General features: G+C 36.1%; 1 protein-coding gene across 2 annotated transcripts; it reads right to left on the bottom strand.

The window, feature by feature from the left end:
• Positions 1-1,387: 1,387 nt before the first annotated feature.
• Positions 1,388-22,157, bottom strand: LOC109060341 (Golgi SNAP receptor complex member 1). 2 transcript variants are annotated; one of them, XM_042739550.1, is made up of 9 exons: positions 22,003-22,157; positions 21,160-21,271; positions 20,713-20,803; positions 20,299-20,406; positions 19,544-19,635; positions 17,038-17,112; positions 6,384-6,413; positions 2,414-2,496; positions 1,388-2,114 (listed from the first exon to the last, which is right to left on the bottom strand). In XM_042739550.1, the coding sequence occupies exons 1-9, from the start codon at positions 22,031-22,033 to the stop codon at positions 1,990-1,992; spliced, it is 747 nt and encodes a 248-aa protein (XP_042595484.1). In that variant the 5' UTR covers positions 22,034-22,157; the 3' UTR covers positions 1,388-1,989. The 2 variants fall into 2 exon arrangements, with proteins under 2 accessions (XP_042595484.1, XP_042595485.1); XM_042739551.1 differs by having other exon boundaries at positions 20,713-20,800.
• Between the last annotated feature and the right edge of the window lie 164 nt (positions 22,158-22,321).

Here is a 22,321-nt window from a genome sequence, read left to right as displayed (position 1 = left end):
TGATTGTCACTACAGTTGCCCTAGAATAACTTCAGGTTAAGTGTCTTGCTCAAGGGCACAACGGTGACAGAGAAAGATTGTGATCTCTGTCTCCAGTTTCAGACTCACTGACTACTCAGCATCTGTAGCTTTTTGGAAAGCCGCCCAGGAAACCAAGAATTACATGACCCCCTCATGCACGCATTACTACACAGCTGCAGCTATTGATGAAATTAAGCAGAAAGGGCTTCATTGTTTAGTGCTACATTCAGAGAACAGTTTTGCCAGCAGTCTAATTGAAACCCTGAGATATTCCAGAGCCATCATACCTCAAAATTCATGAATAGCACAGCAGGTAATGTGTGTGAAGTCTCCGTTCTCACCTCAGATCAGGTAGGAGTCCCATCATAAGAACACTAGGAATGAACAAAATAAGGCAACATGCAGAGCAAAATAAAACAATGCGGAGATGACAAAGACTTATTCATTTTTTTCTCTGGGTTGGTGTAAAGAGAACATGTTTCAGTCAGCAGGGGAAGTGAGGAGGCTTCCTGTGGAGTTCTGTGTGTGGCCTATTAGCTTCCAAATGACAGCTGCAGTACCTCTCCTACAGACACATTTAGGCAGAGAAAACAACAAGGTTCCTCTTTTGTGACTTCATCTGCAATTTGGTCAATGAGGCTAATTTGATCTGTAATAGACCCTCAGTCCCTCAACATTTCAGGGCACTTGGTCAATGTATGGACTGGAACAGCAAGAGACTGATGTGACCTTTAGATAATGGACCAAAAGGGAACAAACGAAAAAGGAAGAAATATATTTTTTTTTTAGTTTCCAATAGCCCAATCTAGTTTATCGTTTTGGGGAAGCTGATCTCTCCATTGAGTGATTATGTTGATTTTGTGTGAACATCCCTCACTTTATGCATCTATGGAAATACCTCAGGCAAACAGACTCTAGTCAAACTATGGCATATAGCTCCAGATGTGAGGGACTCCGCAGAAATGCACACTTTTATAGATGCCACATCTTTTGTAAACACAAGAGGGATAGAGAAACAGGTGGTGACATTAAGACTTCCAATCCTTCCTTCTCTTTCCTCCAACTCTGCTGTGTAGAGTGCTGGTCTTACCTCTACATGCAATCCCTGTGCTAGTTTTTCACTTGGCTGGATCAATGCTTTTCAGCTTGTATATTCATCATGTTAAAGCTCTGGCCTGCTTCTGTCTCTCACGCTCCAGTTCCATAGGAGGAGATGTGTGGATGTAAGTCAGCAGACAAGTGGGCTGCGAGTGCAGGCTTGTTGGTTTAGCCAGATATTCTTAACTTGAACCTGCTCTCAACTTAAAGACACATCAGTAAAAGCATAAAGCAACAGCACCTTGAAAGAGAAGGGTTAGACGTCAAATGCTGCAATGCAAGTGTTTTATTTTTGGACTGCCTTCTCCAGTGTAAAATGTCATCGATGAAAGAGTTTAGAAATATCTAAAAAATAGAAGCTTTAGAGGACGGACCTCTAGTGTTTGACACACATTTTTTATATCATGTATATGAATAATTTATTAATTCACAAAGTACACAGCATGATGAGAAACCCTCTTACTAAAAGGATCATCAAATTAAAACCCTCTTCCGATTAATAATATACAGGAACAGCACAATGCAATGTTGATGCTTCACAGCATATCTCTTGTCTCAAAGCCACTGTGTTATAATATGCACATTGAAATCTAGTCCTGTTAGTAATTTGGTCTTGGGTCCCAGTTCACATCTGAACAGCGCATTGTTTGTAGTACAGAAACAAAAAAAGGCTGTTAGAGCTAAACCCCTCCCAATGCTAAATACAAATAAGGTCCATGCTGGCCACAATCAATCTTGTTACCAGACTAGGCCAGGTGGGCTTCTGCTTTGTGGCCCCAATGGTCCACCTCTCATTGAGCCCTTTCTCAAGGCTTCGCCACTGCTCTGCAGAACCCCCCCCCAAAAGAAGTCGGTTAGCTCCCCTGTCCATCAGTGAAATGCATATAGCAGCAGAAGGATGGTGCAGATGCCGATGACTCCTCCCAGAATTAATGAGTCCCGTCTCTTCCTCAAGTTGATCCGCTGTATTAGGTTATTGATGGCAGGGAAACGGTCTGAAGTAGGGGTCAGTTAAGGAAGTACAAGTATACAGCAGATTGCATTGCCTCAAATATACTGTAGACAGCAAGTATTTTTCATGGCATATTACATTTTAGACCTTACAATTCTGATGTTGATAGATTACATTTAACAGTGTTAATAAATTGTGTTTTTAACTTAGGGAGTGCTCAATGACAAATGTAATCTAAATGTAAAAACGGGAAATGTGCATCTCCACTTAAAAACCAATATTGCACTGATACATTACGCAGGCCTAATGCATACATGTGCCCCTTATAGAAATCAAGGATACTGGCCAGGGTGTTGACCCTGCTTTGTATAGACTTCAACAAACCTCGCTGGGAGGTCATGTTCTCCTTGGTTGCCATTGCAATGCTGTGGGGAAAAAATAAAATGAATAAAAATAAATGAATAAAACAGAAGAGTAGATTTTTTGGCACTGGCCTATCACAGCACTGGAAGTGGTCAAAAAGTGCTCCGATCATTGCGTCAAGGGCGCAGCAGCTGTCAGGACTGCAGACGCAGGAAAAAGTCTCCCAAAGACAGCAAATGTCTCTTTCACTAGGTTTGATTTCAGACAGGAAGGCAGAAGCTGCATTGATGTAATGCTCCAGAGACGTTGGCCACACACAGCTAGAAACCAAAAGTATGCAGAAAAGTGACCAACCATTACATATCCATTTCCCTTGACACTGCAGAAAGTGAACACCTCATATTTTGGACAAATCAGAGGTTTTCCTGCAAAAGCCATTATTTGTCCTAGGTTAAGTCACAGTTCATCCAAAAATGAAAATTCTGTCATCATTTACTCACACTCATGTTATTCCAAACTTATTTATGACTAACTTTCTTTAATGGGTCAAAAAGATGAAGAATGCACGGTTAATTCTATTCCATTATTATAATGGAAACTGAAGCTTTAAAGCTTCAAAAAGGATAGGGAAAACCATAAAAGTATCATAAAATGGTCCATGTGTGTTACACATTAGTGTCTTTTTACAAAGCTTAATAACACAGAAATGGGAAGCACGAATGTATAGGGTTGCTTTATAAAGGAAAGAACATTACAAAAGTTTGGACCGAAATGAGGGTCAGTAAATACATTTTTAGGTGTAATATCCCTTTAATGCATTTTAATTCTGTATTGCTGAATGCTGTAATTACACTTTTGGATAGGTCTGCTCCCACCATTTATTTGTTTTCTTCAGCTGAGTCGTGCTTTCTTGTTCCTAGTGGAGAAGATTAAATTGCTGTGTGACACTACAGCTCACTCCAACTCCCACTCGGCAGGTTTGTGAGTGCAAACCAAAGCACTGGCACCATTAAACTCCTGTCTGCCCTACTCTGCGGCACAAAAGCCATCAGATATAGTTTATCACAAGTGTTCAAGCAGACCCCTTCACCTCAATCACAATGAACAGGAGAGCTTATCTATCACACCCACATAAAACAGACCTCAACCAGCATGTGTTTGAGGCAAAACTTGTGAAATTAGAGCAAGACAACACAACTTTAAAGCAGTGTGCAATGCACTGACCACTGAGGTGCTAGTTTCTTGATCTCCGAGGATAAATTAGGCAGCCAAACCCCAGTCACACAAACAAGCACTTTAAACAAGACAGTGCACCCTGAGGGAACAAAAGGTCTCCGGTGTTTTGTACTCTCAGGTGCCCTCGGTTATTTTGATATTTTGATATGAGTTTTTGTGGTGACGCCTCTATAGATGGCCTTTATCATCTGTTTAACTTTTGTTTTCAGCCCATACTCCTGAGCATCTGTATACCACGAAATGAAGAACACACAAGCTTAATCGGATCTCCTAAACTTCATATTTGGGTGTGTATTTGAATATGTTACCTGCAAGGAGGTATACCAATCTGACATCATTAAAAGAGAAACGTGAGCGCCCACACTCCTCAGCGATGAGAGCTATGATGAAACATTAAACAATGAGCTCTCATCTTGGTGGCTCCTGGCTGTGGGTGGTACAAAGGGAAGATAATGATTATAAGCAGCTGATATAGCATAATTTTTTGCTTGAATAAGACTGAGGTGGGATAAAAAAAGCTGCACGGACCAGGAGCCGACTTAATTAAGCACCAGTGCCGGTCGCCAGCTTTGGGGTTCCCCTAGGTGCAGCAGTAAAAGTGTAAGCTGCTCTCATGCCGCAGCATAGATCTGCAGGGAGGGAAAGATGGTAGTGCCCAGCAGCACAATATTCACTACTAAACCACCTCAGGAAAAAGGCAAAACTGTCCGATTTATGCAAATGACACGCTTTTCTGTTAGTTTCCCTTAAAGGGAAAATTATTATGATTCACTGTTTACTCACTCTCATGTTATTCCATACTTGAATGACTTACTTTCTTCTGCAGGACTCATAAGAACATATTTTGAAAATGTATGTTATTTTGTTTATACAATTGAAGTCAATAGGGTCTAGTGTTATTTTGGCCCAGAGTTACTATAATGAACTAAAACTATTAAAGAGGTCATATGATGTGATTTAACATTTTCCTTTCTCTTTGGAGTGTTACAAGCTCTTGGTGCATGAAGAAGATCCGTAAAATTGCAAAGACTAAAATCTCAAATCCAAAGAAATATTCTTTATCAAATTTAACTCTGCCACGCCCCCTAAAATGACTCATTCAAACACCATATTTCTACGTCACTATGTGGAAATACTTGCGTAATGCCGCCCAAATGTTCACGCAAAGAAAGAAGGCGTGGTTTCAGTAACCGCATTTAGTTTTTAAGCAGTCATGTCAGGGAGATGCTGTGTGTATCTAGGTGACAGCAAAAGCACTTGTGGCCTTCCGAAAGTAGATGCATTTAAGAAGCTTTAAGATTACTTACAACAGAACAGCAATGCATTTTATGGATGACCGTTTCTTGAACCTAGGAGAGGAGGTAATTCTGACTTTGCTACGACAATCTGGTGCTCCTGAATCAGCTACTGTAAGTATCTTTTGTTATTAGTTAAAGTATTTGCTATTGACTGTTCAACTGTGGAGTTTTGCGTGTCGTGTGTGTGTGTGTGTGTGTGTGTGTGTGTGTGTGTGTGTGTACGCGCGCGCATGTGTGTGAGAGAGAGAGAGAGAGACAGGGTCACACAGTGGAATCAGCTGTCTTAACCGTCCAGACTGCAAACACATACAAGCTTCATCACCGTGTCTGTCACGTGACTGTTCCCCTTTCGGGCTTGCACTGATGGTAAAACTAAGGACGTTATCAATGGTCTTTACATTTATTTTGAATGATGAAGCTCACGATTATGGAAAGGGGGGTTTCATTTCCGACGAGTGCTTGCGGTGTTCGGCCAATCACAACTGCACTGGGTCAGTTGGCCAATCAAAGCAGACTGCGCTTGTCAGAAAGAGGGACTTTATAAAAAAACGATGCGTTTGAGAAAGGCGGGGTATAGAGGACCTACAATAATGTACAGTATTTGAAAAATAATGTGTTTTTTGAACATTAAAGCATGTCAACATATTCTGTATCTCAACAAATACACAAAATAATGATATTTAAAAAAGCATCATATGACCCCTTTAAACACATTTTAGTTAATTGAAATAAGCCTAAAACATATAAAAATATAAATATTCAGAAAAAAACAAACTAAATGAAAGTTAAAGCACTAAAAGTACTAACTAGAAATAAACAATAACTGAAACTAGACTTCAAACCTAAATATATAAAAATAACAACAATAATAATAATAATAAAAAGCACAAAAATTGACTAAATATCAAACATTAAAATGAACTGAAAAATATCAAATAAAAGCAATTTCAAAATATTTGTATAGAATTTCAAAATATTTATATATATATATATAGGTGTAACAACAACATATATATATATATATATATATATATATATATATATATATATATATATATATAATACTTAACACTCTTTCGGTCCCCTTTGAATTTCACTATATGTTGAAAAACATTCATTCTTCAAAATTCCACAGAAGAAAGATTTGAAATGACGTGAGGGTTAATAAATGACAGCATTTTCATTTTTGAACTTTAGAGTCTAAATTCACTTGTAGTTCTAAACTAGCAATATCAACTCAATGCAAAAGCAATGGGTCAGTTGTTTGTATCTCTCCATCAACTGAGATCTTCCTCCTTGAGTTCATGACCCTTGGTTTTATTTTAATAAAACAAATACAACTGGAAACTGTTGCATTTATGAATGCATATCCGGTGTAAGAAGTGTCTGAACTGTTTGTATGAAGTTAGACTCACCTTATTGTGTCATCAATAAGCCGATCTGAGCTGTAAGGAAACAAGAAAGGAAAAAGAAAGGTGTTTAGTCAATGATAATCAGGTGAATTACTGGAGCCCTCTCTCATCTTTGAGAGTCAGGTTAAAGGAGTCAATCTATGGCAAACATCCAGTGAATACTGATTACGTCACAAGGACACCAGAATGTTTTTCAACAAATCTGGTTTAATAAGCATTACAATAAAGGACTACTATCGGCATTGACTAAAAATATGTGGACACTCAATGACTACATCCATATGCATTGCACATTTATTTTCAAAACCAATTTTATGCACCTATTAACAATGGGTACAGCTGAAATAGCTAAATATGTTCATCATGCGAGTCCATTTTTTGCCAAGTAATGTACATCACATATACAAAACTACCTACAATTCTGCTATAAAAATTCACACCTTAACAGCAAAATGAGTAAATAAAATCCCATTTGAGACTTAACAGACTATACTGATTGGGATACAAATAGATTCACAGATCGTCACTGCAATTATTGCTTAGAAATTATCTTTCAGGAACAATTCTTCAATCTTGCATTACTGTGTCTATACTGGAATGTCTCAATCCCACACCATGGCCATTTTTCTTTCCGAAAAGGAGATGCAGGCCTTCAGGGTGGGAATGAAATTCTATGCTGGCTCACAATCACATCCTCCGTCAATTTAGATGACAAAGTCTCAGGGCCAGTAAGACCTCCGGGGAAAGAAAGTCCTCAATTCCCAGACAAATGGTTTTCAGTGTGACAGAGAGCTCCAATTTTGATTACACGAGCAAAAATGAGATTGCAAATTCTCCTTCCGATGCCTCTTTCTGTCTGCATGGTTTGTCAGCAGAGGCAAAAGAAATCTGGCACACACACAGCAGCTGGGAGAATAGAGCCTAATGGTCCACACGCCGTTCAGCTCCACTACTGCAAAACAGGTCTCTGTCTTCACAGGCACATGAACATGTATCTTGGTACCTGCTTATAAATGCTTTGAAGAAAGGAAAAGTGCAGCAAAACTGATGCAAGAAGCTCTGCTCTGTCAAATGGCTGTCATCTTAAGAGCTTTGTTTGATCAAGAAGCCAAAACACTGAATGGGCAAAGACAAAGTATCCAAGTTCTCGACTAGACTAATCATTATAAATTGTCCCAGTGGGCACTAATGATGCTGATTTTGCACAGTTTAGTTTGCAATTAGCGGGGCAAATATTTAGCATCCTGTGGGACTCGACTAAACAGGTTCCTTTACCATCATCTGCATTTTATCTTGATAAATAATTAATAAGGCTTCCTTAAGCCTCATTAATCTACATCATCGGCATCAGACATACATCCACCTGGTTTCCTACAACAAAAGTTAAATTCAAAGGAAATAAATCAGCTAGTGAGAAAGTTAGTTAGAGGACAATGCAAAAACTTCTAGAATATATAGTCGGTCTTCCCATTAAGCCTCATCCATTTCGAACTCAACAGCAGGGCTATTAGTTCAATTACATTAGCTAGTATCACACATGACTGCCAATCTTAAAATTGCGGTGATACAATTTAGGTTTGTAAAGCTTTCAGCAAAGCTCGGGTTGCTGGCATACACATCTGGACTACAGGGAGTATTTTATTATGCTCATGAAATCCAATCATTTAATAAATTGTTGATATGGAAGTTTAGAATTTGTACACTACCATTTAAAAGTTTGGGGTCAATAAGATATATTTATGTCTTTGAAAGTCTTATTCTCACCAAGGATGCATTCATTTGATTAAAAATTACAGTAAAAAAGGTAATATTGTGAAATAGCATTATAATGTAATTTTTTTATTTTAATCTATTTCACAGCTCTCTGGAATTCTTGATTAGAATTGGTCAGTCGTGACATTTCGAGGTGTGTTACTTCCCGATAACAACCATTTGTCAGTAGCAACACTGAATAACATATCGCCCATCCGGGTATCTCGCTCTCTCTTGTTTTTATTTAAAAGCAGCTACTGCTTTCTTGTTATAATTAACAATTGTGTTAAAAATTAAATTGGAGGACTTCAGTATTAACAGTACTGCAATATTGCTGCCGTGTTTATCTCCTTACTATGATGATTGATTTGTATACCATAATAGATTATAAAATAATAAACATTTCCATCTTAAAGCAATACTTCTTTTTCCTATAATTATTTATGTGGTTAAAAGCTGTGTAATAAGTGGTATGGCTGTACCGCATTTCTTAAATGTTTGTCTGATTTCAACTTGTTCCTTTGTCTTGGCTAAAAGCTTCTTAATAACAACTGTTTTCTTCACGGAAGCTTTGCGTTCAGTGAGCTAATAACATATTTCAACTCAAATCAATATACCGTGTCCAATTATTTACTTGTACGGGAAGTTGTGTAATCCGCTTTGTGCCGGGGTCCTGATCACCCGGTTGAAGGTTATTCTGTGATAACAACCAGATGAATGTACATTATTCCTTACACATTATAAAATGTAGTTATTCCTGTGATGCCATAGCTGAATTTTCAGCAGCATTTACTCCAGTCTTTAGTGTCACATGATCCTGTGTGTTTAATATTTTTTTTTGGTAACCATGATACATCAGGATTCTTTGATGAAGTCAAAAGAACAGCATTTATTATAAATGTCTTTACTGTCATCTTTGATAAATTTACAGTCAGTGTATTAGCTAAATAAGAATATTAATTTCTAAAAAAAAAAATAATAATGTTTTTTTTTTGCACGGAAATGTATATTTCAAACACAAATTTAAAGTTATTTACTATTCATCCCAGGAATCATACCCTGAGCAGTGTTATTTGGAAATAATGCTTAACCCACAACAGCCCCCCCCCCCCCCCCCCCCCCCCCCACCTTCACCTGAGAAATACACAAGAGATGTATAAAAGGCTTGGTGTATGGTCCTATTCCAGAGGGCCCAATAACCAACCCCTACAGACACACACACAAATGTATGTCATACCCTATAGCCCCCTTGAGGCTTGTGTTTCAAGAAGTGCTCAAAGCAAACAATGTGCTCAGCATTTTATTCGCCAATTAGGATTGATACTGATAATGTTTCAGAGAAAATACAAAAAGCAAAACAAAGCAGTGAAGTCATTAGATAATTGTCTCCAGGGTTGAAGTATGAACAAATCTGACCTCCTCACTATATGACTATGCCTGGGAAAAGTACCCATTTACAAGAAACAAAACAAAATGCGACATGTTCAACTGCACAATTTGACGAACTTCACTGATAAGGTAAAAATTAAATCAGCTTTGCCTTCTAAACTGAGCTAATATCTAATTGTCCAAGAAAAATGCAAACCTTTAATCTAAAATTAAATAAACCAATCTAAATGAATCCTTTAATCTATTCAATGTTAATTAATGCAAACACATGCAGCACACGGCTGGTACTGTACTGACAAACAGCCTTTCAGGGTAAGCCATTTCCTGAGCTGCTTAATGGGTTCAGGCATCATATTGATGTATTTGATATATTTACATTTTCTTGGAAATGTGCATAAATGACAGTCTAAGATTTAACACAGATAACAGTTAAGACCTACAATTCATGAAAAAAAAAATCAATACTTAATTTACTGCTTGCCAAAATACTGCATATTAAAAAAATATTTGTCTAGCAAATGTGAATGGGAAAAATATTAAAACTTTTTTTTTTTTTTACTTAAACTTCAGACGCAAAAATTATAGTATGTACAGTTCCTTTCTGTGAAGCAGTTCGAACTGTCATTTTAATGAATGGATTCAAAACTCTAGATTAATGATCCATTTTTGAGTCATCATTCGAAAATATTCAAGAAATTCTGGAATTATTAAAAATAAATGTGCATTACTGCATCTGGGAGGGGGATCAAGGTCCAATTCTTGCTGTGTTTTTATAGGCTGAGACAAGCCCTGGATTTAGCTGAAGGATTTAGTGTAGTACTCTATTGGCTGTGAGGCAGACGGGCAATGGAAAGATGTCAGGGTTCTGGCGCAATGTATGAGACACAAAAGCTCCACTGGTGGAGAAAACGATCCCTAAATCTCGGTTTCTGCAGTCATTAATGGGTACATTAGCATAAAGGTAATTTAAAACCATTCTTCCTTTACCTCTCACTGTCTTTGTCACCTTCAGCCTCAATGTTTTCTGGAAAACTTTTTACTTTCAGCTAAGAAGTACAGTTTTGGTTCTCACTAGAATGCATTAGTGCAACTAAATGCAGTATGCTTCTGGTACCAATATTCTGAAACAATCTAGTAATGTCAACACCAGTAAAGGTTTGGACACACTTACTCATTCAGTATTAGTTGGGCTTGCTTTATCAAAACATCACTATTAGTATTGCTCTGTCTTTTTTTAAATTAAATCCTTAACCCTTCTATCCCAAAATTTTGGCACATAACCGCAATGTTTGTGTTATGGACATGAAAGATAACTTTAAATCATGTGGCTGTAAATTTGCCTGCACAGGCAAATTATAACATTGTGGTTCTGTAGTTTTTAATAGCAATCATTACTCACATTTCCTCCCATTCTGTAGATTTGTGTCTAGATTTGTATTTGTTTTTTTTTTGTTTTTTCCAGAATAATAGCAAATTCATTAATAACAAATGACAAAAAATAATTCATCAAAACAAATTATTATTATTAATTTGTTTACTCATATATATATATATATATATATATATATATATATATATATATATATATATATATATATATATATATATATATATATATATATATATATATATATATAATAAAATTTTTGTGTGCTTTTTTTTTTTTTTTTTTTTCTTAACATTGGCAAGAATAAGAAATGTTTCTTAAGCACCAAATCATTATATTAGAAGTAGAACTTTTTTTGAAGGATCATGTGACAGAAGACTGGAGCTACAAATTCAGCTTTTGCCATCACATGAATAAATTACAATTTAACCTTGATTAAAATAGAAAACAGCCATTTTAAATTGTAATAATATTTAGAAATATTACTGTTTTTGTTATTTAGATTTTGGTTTTGATTAAATAAACGTATTGTTAGCATAAGAGAATTCTTTCAAAAACATTATTAAACATAATTAAAAAAAAAGAAAAAAGAAACAAAATCACACCAGCTCACTGATGGTGAAGGGTAATTTTAAGCATTCAAGAATAAAATTAATATAGATCAAAGGATTTTGATGACCGACAGAAGAAAAAAAAAAACAGGTGTGTCCAAATTTCTGACTGATAATGTACATCTACTGACTCATACTCCTTGTCATTACAGGGCAGACGTAAGGGTGATGTTTGCACCATAGACACCCCATGCTCCACCTGACTGCTGCTGCCATGCAGTCCATTTTAAGCCATGGAAGAGATGGGAAGTCCCACCCTCTAAAAACCAAAGCTAAGCACTGGACATTTAACATGGGTTTAAAATTAAGAAATGTACTTAAATGAGTCCTCATCATCAGTCATGAAGCCAGTTTTGCTGTTTTTTTTTTTCTAAAGCTGGCACAAAGAGGAATCTTGCTGGCTCATCAAAAAATCCACCTCATTGTTATTGGCCGACCTATGTGAGGCAAGATTTATATCCCAGCTCCACAGAGCTGACAGAAGGAGAATGTGAGAGACGTCTGAGCCCCAGGCAGGTGAGCTCCATCTGCTGGATCCTTCATTCATGAAACTACAGTGGAGATGTTACCTTTGATACAGAGAACACGTTAATATGATAAAGAACTAGAAGAGAGAGCTCATTGGCCAAGTAAAAAAAAAAAATAGTTGTTCAGCTTCTGTTATTATGTCTGGCCATAGCTTTCCAATGACATGGCATGACGTTTGAGTTTTCGGTCTCCCAAAACCACAGAGACCTAGTGAGAAAAACACTGTGGGCTTGATAATGGAACTACAAAAGCTTTTGGCATAAGTTTCTCATTTAATGGTGTGCTTTGTTCCAGTCGCACCATGATGAGTGTAGGAGAAATTAAGACTCAAGGTCATTTGCTTTTTGCTAAACTAATTTTTATCATTTGTACTTTGATCTGTTTGATTGTTTTTGGTGGGAAAGTCGCCATACTGAATCCCTACATCCAGAGAGCTAGAGAGAGAGTCTCTTCTAGATGAGCTAATGGACTGTTGCTGTACGGGCACAATTCAAATGCATTTCCAATGCAATAAATAAATGGACATCTTGGAAACTCTACATTGCTCTGATCCCAAGTGTCCACCTGAAGTACAATAACAATTTCCTACAATATAATAACAGCTTTAAAAATGGAATCAAGGGATTCCAAGGCATAATGTAATTGTATTTAAAAGTCTTAAGATGTCAGCAGAGAACGGATCAGCAACCAATTGGGACATACAGAAGCATAAATTCTTGAACACACATCCAAAACAAAGAGAAAGGAAAATTTTGTTAAGAATTTTAGGTTTCACTTTAAGGTGTCCATGTTTTAGTGTAATTACACTGTTGTTATAATGTAATTACACAAAATTAAGTACTGAGTAATTCATTAACACAATGCACTTATTATATGGTTAGTGCATGGATTTGGTTTAGAGTTAGTTGCTTGTGATCATGCATAATTTACTGTTATTACTACAGTATAGTGAGCACATATAACAAGTGCAACAAGGATATTAAAAAGGAGCATTACTAACTTTTATTTAGCTGCTTATCTTAGAAATGGTCAAATCAGGGCCTAAAATTAACACTTTCTATGCACAAAATGTAAGTAAAAACTTGATTGAACCACTTCAATCTGCTTTTTTATTTCAAAATACCCTACACAACACCACAAAATATACTTATAAAATATACTTAAATATACTGTAATATATTGTATAATAATAGGCACAGTGCTTACTAATATAAATTTAAAATGGCACTTCACTTACTAATATAAATTCAAAATGGCATTTCATGTTAGAAAGTTTACCAAGCCGTACGCTAATCAAATTCTGAATATGACTTTCAAAGACTCTCATTAACCTGCTAGCTGCCTCTGATAGGAGTGGAGACGGGCCAAAACTCACACAGGCATGACTGCAGAGTCCTTCTGTCTCCACACACACACACACGCAGAGCTGTGAGTGAAAATCAAGCCTCCCTGCTTGCCCTGTGCTTGTGTCCCAATAAAGAATTGTGCTCAGCACTTCAGATTTAGTGATATGCAAGGAGAGTAAGAGGGACGTGACAAACTGCAAACATTAGAAAGCTATTGTTGGGGAAACTGCAGAACCAATAGGTATCACAGCATGTATGTGCATTATTTGTACATTTCTGTAAATAAAATAAAATATATCTATACCTGTAGAATATTTTTGCGCACACTTAATGCATTGTGTGTTCAAAAAATAAACCGTTTTAAAATTACATACTTTACAGAACATAAAAACTGTTCGTACACATACTAATCTCCCATCTTTCTGAAAGAAAGAGATGAATGTTAAGATATTCTTGGATCAACCCAGACATTAATGTCTGTGTATTTTCAACCAGCTGTGAATAAGAGGAGCTGACCTGTGTAATTGCTTTAAGTCTGCTTTGGATATAAACAGCACTAATATGGCCAGACATTTCCAGTAAATGTATAATGGATCTAGAGATGCTTGCTCTTCATGCTCTTTGCAGCCAGCATTCCTGTCATATAAACCATATCAGACAAGACTACTGAAGAACTAAGGTCCTGCCATGCCTCCTGTAGTATTATTCTTCATAATATAATCTGATAAGCTTTCTTTTTAATAGAACCTTCCAAACGTGTGAGCATCAAAATTTAAGCAGCATGATAAGAACCAGTTTTAGTCTTCAGGTCATAAGGTCCTAAGTTCCTAAGTTATTTAGGCCTACTTTAGTCAGCAGGATACTTAATGATTGTAAGTTCTATAAAGGAGCAAAACAGAACAAAAACATTTTGAGAAATGTAAAAAAGCTCTTAAGAATAGCCATATTTCCTGTAACAATATAGTATTGTATTACTGCTTGCTTTTTTCTCGTTGGATCTTCCCTTATTTGCCTGAGTAGTTTTCTGCAATGTGTTTCCACAATCTCCCTCCCTGTTTTCTCTAAGTGCTCAATGTAATCTATGAGTCAGACTGTCACAGCTGTTAATGTCTTTAAATGGCATTCCTGATGGCATTGACTTCAATTACTGTTTACACTGGAATGGGCTCGAGCTATAACACCAATGATTACTTCCTCTATGAGAGTCGAGAAGGATGTGAAAGGAAGATGAGGAGACAACCACAGCCCAAATCGTACATACACAGCTCTTGTGATCTTGCAGCGTATGGATGTACAGTACATCAACAACACTACTGGTATGATATTCTGGATCATATTCTATCATAGATAAATGTATGATATAGTAAATACAGTTTCTTAAAAAAGTAAAAGAAAGAATAGACAACAGAAAGTAGTGCAAATGTTAACAGAGTAAATGAAGTGGATATGCCTTTTGTTTGTCCCCCAGCAGACTCTGGTGTGAGGCACTGAGCTGAGAGAAGTAAGGGCACACTAATGCTGAGAAACAAAGTGGGCACGTGGCCAGGACTGCAGGCAGATAGAGGTACACATACACACTCAGCATTCAGCCAGCTTACAGTCTCAACTGTGCCAATTACCACTCTGCACATGAGGAGCAGGTCAATGGAGAGACTCTGCATATGAATCTGAACTGGCTCTATACAGCAAAACAATAACCGCCCATTTTTTTGGTTCCGCAAGTATTTTTCCCATTTATAAGCCCTAAAGGTATTAAAAAAAATAAATAAACAAATAAAAAAAATCCTATTCATTTTTAGTCATTGCACATTAAAAATATATTGTATAAGAACAATATACTTTATATTTCACCTAATAGTTTGCAATATTTCACAGAATATTCATATATACACTACTGTTTAAAGGTCTGTGGTCTGTAAAATATGTTTCTGAAAGTCTATATTTATTAAGCCTGTATTAATTTGATGCAAAATATGAAAATATTAAGTTTGTGTAATATTATTACAATTTAACATTTTCTATTGTCGTATATTTTTAAGTATACTGTATTCCTATAATTGCAAAACAGCCATTACTCTAGTCTTCAGTGTCTCATGATCCTTCAGATTTTTTGTTATTATCTATGTTGAAAACTGTTGTGCTGCTTAACATTTTTGTAAAAACAGTGATACATTCAACTGTGATTTTATAATGAACAGAAAGTCTTTTGAATGGAAGAATATATAAATACATGGCAAGGAATTCATCTATTAAATAGCTTTTAAAAATAAAGTTTTTGACAATTTTTATATTTATTATTAAATTAAAATAAGAACAGTCCTTCATAAGCAAGTAAGTTTAATTCCTGAAGTTAAACTTTCAGTTTATCCAAGCTTTCCTTAGGCAATAATCAATCCACATGAGCTTTTAAGCATGTGAGTGTAATATTTGTCTCTGTCACTGGTCTCTTTTACTTACCTCTGGCAAACTGATACACTGAGGCTTTGCTATGAAACAAATGACCCAGAGCAAATGCTCTGTCAAATTCTTTACCACAGCCCATCGATTCATTTTAACATTTTAAACCAGTGTGAATTTTACATCCTTTGTTATAGCAAATCACCCCATGCCTACACGAGTAGTCGGGGCAGTCACTTACGATGACTCCACAAATTTAAGTCATCAATTTGACATAGAACAGCGCAAGAGAGACAAGCGGCCTTGTTGAGTTACTGATGAATGAGAGTGTGTCTATTAAAGGTAACCTTTCTCCATTCCTGACGAAGTGGCTGACACTGTGAGTGGGTGACAGAGTGCTACACTTTGAGCGTCTTATTCTCTCCCTTTCACCTGAATGTGTCACTTCACTGAATGTGGGCACCTCTGAAGTTTGCTTCCTCTCTTCAATCATTGACAAACTCTAGATTGACTAGAATTGCACCACTATCTTTATTGTTTTATTAGTGGTTGTGTTGATCTTATCAAAAAGTGTTGAAATGAAGATGTAGTACCATGTAGAGCGAAACATTTAATTGAAATAAAATCAAAATCACAATACAGCTTAGTGTAATTATCTAATTGCTAAGGGCTGCAATTTAATTAAATAAATATATGCACTGTGAGTTACAGAGTGAAGCACAGTACTGTATTCAATTACATGCATACTTCCAGTGTTTTCAGGGTCTGGGAGCAGATTGCTTGTATTTGAGCAGATTTCTTCATTTCTTGTAACATGTATGCCTCAAACAACTTATAAACTGGCTGTGGCCAACAAAAGAGCAGCTTAAGCGCTTCCTGTAGTTTTCTTTTTTTTTGCCAAAAAGCTTGATGATTTAACATTAGAAAATAAAGGAAACACATCTATATTATAATTTTACTGTTGTACTGTAATAAATAAAATTATTATTTTAACCATAATAATATTAGAAATTACAAAATTTTGGCCAAAATTTTCAGACCTATAAACAAAGCACACCAAACCTGGAGTTTAAAAAAAAACTGCATTTTAAATCCATGTGTACCATGTGAATTATTTTTTTAAATGCTGCTCCTTCCCATTAAAGAAAAACTGGCAAATGTAAAATGATTATTTTATAATTTCTTCACATGACAATTGTGCTACTGTGAATATCGTCAAGTAGACAGCAGAAGAGGAAGGGTCTTACTTTCTCAAATGCTCGTGTTCTTTCAGGAAGAGCTCTGTCCGCCTGTTATTCACCCCCGAGCCACTCTTATACGTCCTGACAAGAGAAAAGAAAATTAATTAACTATTAAACAGAATCATGCAATCACCCAGGTGGCATTTTATGAACATCATTTTATAGAAAGTCTGGCACTTCAGATGAAGTGGGGGGTTGGGTTAATATTGAGGGTTTCTCTTCATCCTGTGCCATGCATAAGCTCTCTCTCACAGAGAGCATTTAGTGTAAATAATGAATGAATACAGTGCTGGGAAGAACAGCCCTTTCCCAAGAGTTCATCAAGAAAATGAAAGACAAAAACACCCCCCTACTTTGTGCAACAACAGCTAGGCTTTTCTAAAGACACCCACTGGCCTGACAGCACAAATTAAAACAAATCTCCATCTCTGATGGGAGAGTTTATGAGGGTGAGAAATGGCAGCCTGAACGACAACCTCATCTGAGCTAGGCTCCTCCCTCTGGTAGGATTTCTATGTACCTATTGTAAACAGACTGATGTAGAAGGGATATTAATTCAGTATCTATGGGATTACACCTGCCCGCTGGTCAAATCAACTGTCAGTCCACACCAATCACAGCAACAGGGTGCCGAGAGCCAACTTAACCATTCCAACAAGGATTTAAAGGGCAGTGCACTAAATCACACAGGGGGCTTTGTCATTTCTGCCTGCTGACATTTCTATAACATTGAGCTGCTGATCGATGGGGAGCCCAGTAACAGGAGAAGCACAGCAGGCATGACACGCACTGCACAAACTCAAGGAGTGATGCTTTAGTGGTGGCCCGGGTGAAACTAGAACCTTCACAGTCTGCATGACAGAAAGTAACTGGGTATGTGTGTGCAAACAATGCTCTACATTGGCTGGCAAATCCAGCAGTGTTACAAAAGGTGCACCATCGCCCTCTGGGGGTAAATATGAATATTACACCTTGTATTAACGAACTACTTTTTACTACACTATTTTGCAGAATAATACATTAAATTATTTGGATGTTTACTTTGACAAACAATATTGACAAATAATAAGTAAAAATCTTAAAACAGATCATGTCTTTACAATAATCAATAAATTTAACAATAGTGGGATTCAGATAATATGATCTATAAACAAGACATACAATTAAAAATGTTGGGGTCTGGAAGATATCTTTTTTTTTTAGAAATTAATATTTTTATTCAGCAAGGACACATTAAACTGATCAAAATTGACAGTAAAGACATTTGTAATGTTACTGAAAAAGATTTATTTTTCAAATAAATGCTGTTCCTCCTATTCATCAAAAAACTTCAACACTGATAATCAGAAATGTTTTCTGAGCAGCAAATAAGCATATTAGAATGATTTCTAAAGGATCATGTGACACTGAAGACTGGAGTAATGATGCTGCTGAAAATTCAGCTTTGTATAACAGGAATAAATTACATTTTAAAATATATTAAAATATAAAACAGTTATTTTAAATGATTTCAAAACATTACCGTTTTTACTGTGTTTCTGATCAAATAAATGCAGCCTTGGTGAGGACAAGAGACTTCTTTCATAGCTATTTTATTAAAAATCTAACCGACTCCAAATTTTGAACGGCAGTAAAACAATGTATGTTCAGGTTATAAATAATAATCAGAATGCTCTGAATTATATATAATTTCATCAAATCTGTGCAACATTCTAAGAGTAACCCACTCAAATTGATGCTCAAGTGAATAAAATCTGCCGAGGTGCTGTTCTCTATTCTGGGTAAACAAGTTTATTGCTGTTCAGGTGAGTGGGAGGCAGCTGAACATGAGGCAGAGAGGGACGGACCCCTAACTTGTGTAAATACAAGCTTTATAAATACAGCACTGTGAGAGATGGACTGAGCTCAAATCTAACCCTGACTGTCAGTTTATTTAGACTACAAAAATAAGTTCAATAGCAACTGCAAAGAGCAGTATGGAGTTTTTCTCATCATATAAGGTACCACAACTATTTCAAGGCAAACAAATTAAATAAGCAGCCCATAGAAGTGCTAGAGCATTGCGGCTCAGATCAATAAGTCATTATGCAGCCCTGCAGTCACAATCTCAGGGTTACAACCAGAACCACGTCAAATCGGTGACTGCAGAACTCCATAGAATGCTTGCACGTTCTTCACGTATTCATTTATTAAATATACTAAAATAAGAGTGTGTTTTTCCCACACCAGTTTAACACAATTTTAAATCCATTCAGAAGAATCCTGAAATGCGAAGAAAAAATCCATAGATTTCATCAGGGCCTGGATTCAACAAATTTTTATGCTTTGCTCTGGGATGAAACAGCATGAAGGTATAAAGACCAGACAGCTTGAATTGTAAGCAGAAACCATGTTTTTGGAGAAAACTATCATTCCATATACAAGCTTTCATAATCCAGGCTAACTGCACATTAGATGGAATTGATCTTCTTAACCTTTTTGGTTTCAAAAGGAAATTAAAGAGAAAACTCACTCAATGTCTTTTCTCACAGATCCCAAAAGATCCTCTCTCTCCCTGATTGCCATGAAGTTTGATTTGGTTTTATGAAATTCATGTGTGTAGTCCTACAGAAGGAAAACAGCGATGAAGGGGTTATAAATAAGCATAGCCAGCTATACTGATGTCAAATACAGAAAGTGCCCTTTCATCTTGAGAATACAGTCTTCGTAATAAATACACTATTTAAAGTTTGGGGTTGTCTTTTATGGTCACCTAGGCTGCATTTACTTGATCAAAGATGTAGTAAAAACAGTAACATTATGAAACATTACTACATAGCTGTGTTATTTTAACATTCTATGCAATTTATTCCTCTGATCACAAAGCTGAATTTTCAGCAGCCATTACTCCAGCCTTTATGACCCTTCAGAAATCATTTTAATATTGCTGCTTAATATTATTGTGGAAACTGTTACACAGTTTTTTTTTTTCAGGATTTTTTTAATGAATACAAAGTAAAAAACTATATATATATATATATATATATATATATATATATATATATATATATATATATATATATATATATATATATATATATATGAAACATATTTTGTAACAATCAATTTAATGCATTCTTGCTAAATTAAAGTATTAATTTCTTAAAAAAAAAAAAGAATAATTGCATTAATAAACACCTTACTGACCCCAAACTTTAAAACAGTAGTTTAATATTCATGTATAATAATAGCTGGGCATATTATAATTATATATGTTAAGAAACTCACCTGTAGGATGTCTCTGTGCCTCTGGAGAGTGTGCATTAGAGCAGCATTCAGAGACGTTACTCCCGGTGTGCTTGTATACTCAGCCATCTTGTCATTTACCCCTGTAAGCTTTAAAACACAGGAACAAAGTGAGACAAAACCATTAGTAAATCATCTAATTAATAATGTGTAAAATAAATAAATTCAAATTAAATTGTGTACTTATTTATTTGCATACTTATTAACTTTTTCAATTTTATTTATCTTATTTGTTTTCCTTTAGTGGTACTGTATATACTGAAATGTATACCCTGCTCTCTAGAAATCAGTTACTGACATAAGAAAAAACACTCTTTATCAGTCAATCAGTCAGGTTGAAAGACTATAAAGAAAACATATGGCACCTAACATTGGCACATTTTACAGAGATCTTACTTTCGCAAGCAGCTGCTCAATCTCCACTGACATGGTCTCAAACATTCTGTCCTGAGTGGAGTTGGAGAGCAGAGGCGTAGTATCCGAACTACTGAACAGAGAGAGAACAGAACAGTGTTTTTATTACCACCATATTCTTTATACTGAGATTTCATCCCCTTGGAATTATAAGGTTCTATCTGACATTTTTGTCAAAATTGAGTTATTCACATATTCTTATTCTGTGTCAACGTATTTACATTATGTGATAGATTTTTTAATGTTCTGTACATTATGGGACTTTTTATTTAAAAAACAATAAGATTCTATCTACACAGTCAAATGGAACACAAAAATTTGAAGCTCAATATCTCAAAACTACTCGGAATGCACATAGAACCTTATAATTCCAAGGTGACGATTTATAAAACATTATAATTCCTTCGATGAGGTACAGTGGCATCACACCTGTCTCCTCGACGGCCGTCCCGAGAGCTGCTGTAACTGGTGCACAGCTTACTGAAGGACACCAGCTTCAGGTCCAGCTCGTTCTCCAGCTGCCTCGCCTGCTTCCGCAGGTCTGTCAGCATGCAATAAAATAAAGATTACATTCAGTAAATCATTTAAGGGGTTATATACATTCAAAAATATAAGACAGCGTCACCAGAGTTAGTGACAGTTTATATTAGATAACAAAATAACATCAGTAATTTTTATAAAATGATACACAGCACATCACTGACAACTAAAGCTGGTAGTTATTACTGCTTATAAAAGACAAAACATTCATATTAGTCTACCTGGTCCTTACAGTTCATATTTACTGTCACAACAGAGTCACAAACACGTAAGAACATTCAAAACGTGGATATGATGCCCTCAAGTGCTGTCTAGGAAAGCAGTTTTTTAGATTTTGAAATACGGCCCATGAGATTGTATTATTTTGGTGAAAAATCTTGTTCCATCTTCATATACAAACAGCTGCTTAACTTTTTTGACAGCTTATATATATTAGTGTTACATTAAATACAGAAAGTCTGTATAAAATGAAAACCATCTGACAGATGTTTAATGTAAGAGATATGAAAGATGTCTCGCTGTATTCCTCAGGTTTTTGGGGCTAATCGGAAGCACTGACGTTTCTGCGGACTAGCGAGCTAATGCTAACGGCGATAGTTAACCGTAAAACCACACAGCTTTCACATAAAAACCTCCAAAAACACCTCACAAAAAAAAAAATTCGTCATCAGCCACAACAAGGCGCAGTAAAGGTTTTGGTCGAGCGGAATTTGTAACGCTTTGCCACCTCACCTTCCCAATAGTTGCTGTTTCCTCCTGCCATCTTTGTTGTTCAACGTCATCCGCGGTGGTGCTGGCAGAGGCGGAGACTCGAGCAAGAGTACTTCACGAGCACTTCGCGAGCACTTGACTGCTCTCTCTGACCTCACAGCGCCCTCACGTGCTGTGCTGGAGAAACGCACTCTCCTTTGGCCTTCAAGTTTTCCTGTATTTTATCTTTAGTGAAAACATTGTTCAAATATACAAGCACATTAAGTTTAAACATATTTAGTTTATTTTATATAAAATAATAATATATGTTATATAACTAGTATGCAACACACACACACAC

Source organism: Cyprinus carpio, chromosome B15 (genome assembly GCF_018340385.1).
Source record: "Cyprinus carpio isolate SPL01 chromosome B15, ASM1834038v1, whole genome shotgun sequence".
Lineage (NCBI taxonomy): Eukaryota > Metazoa > Chordata > Actinopteri > Cypriniformes > Cyprinidae > Cyprinus > Cyprinus carpio.
The sequence above is the reverse complement of the archived record's forward strand: the minus strand, read 5'-3'. Positions and strand labels throughout refer to the sequence as shown.

Bases quoted from the DNA above. Each gene is read 5' to 3' on its own strand.
- LOC109060341 (XM_042739550.1), bottom strand. From the start codon at position 22,033: ATGGCAGGAGGAAACAGCAACTATTGGGAAG. The intron at 21,272-22,002 runs GTGAGGTGGCAA...GCATGCTGACAG, and splicing joins AAACAGCAACTATTGGGAAG to ACCTGCGGAAGCAGGCGAGG. The intron at 19,636-20,298 runs GTGAGTTTCTTA...TTCCTTCTGTAG, and splicing joins GGCACAGAGACATCCTACAG to GACTACACACATGAATTTCA.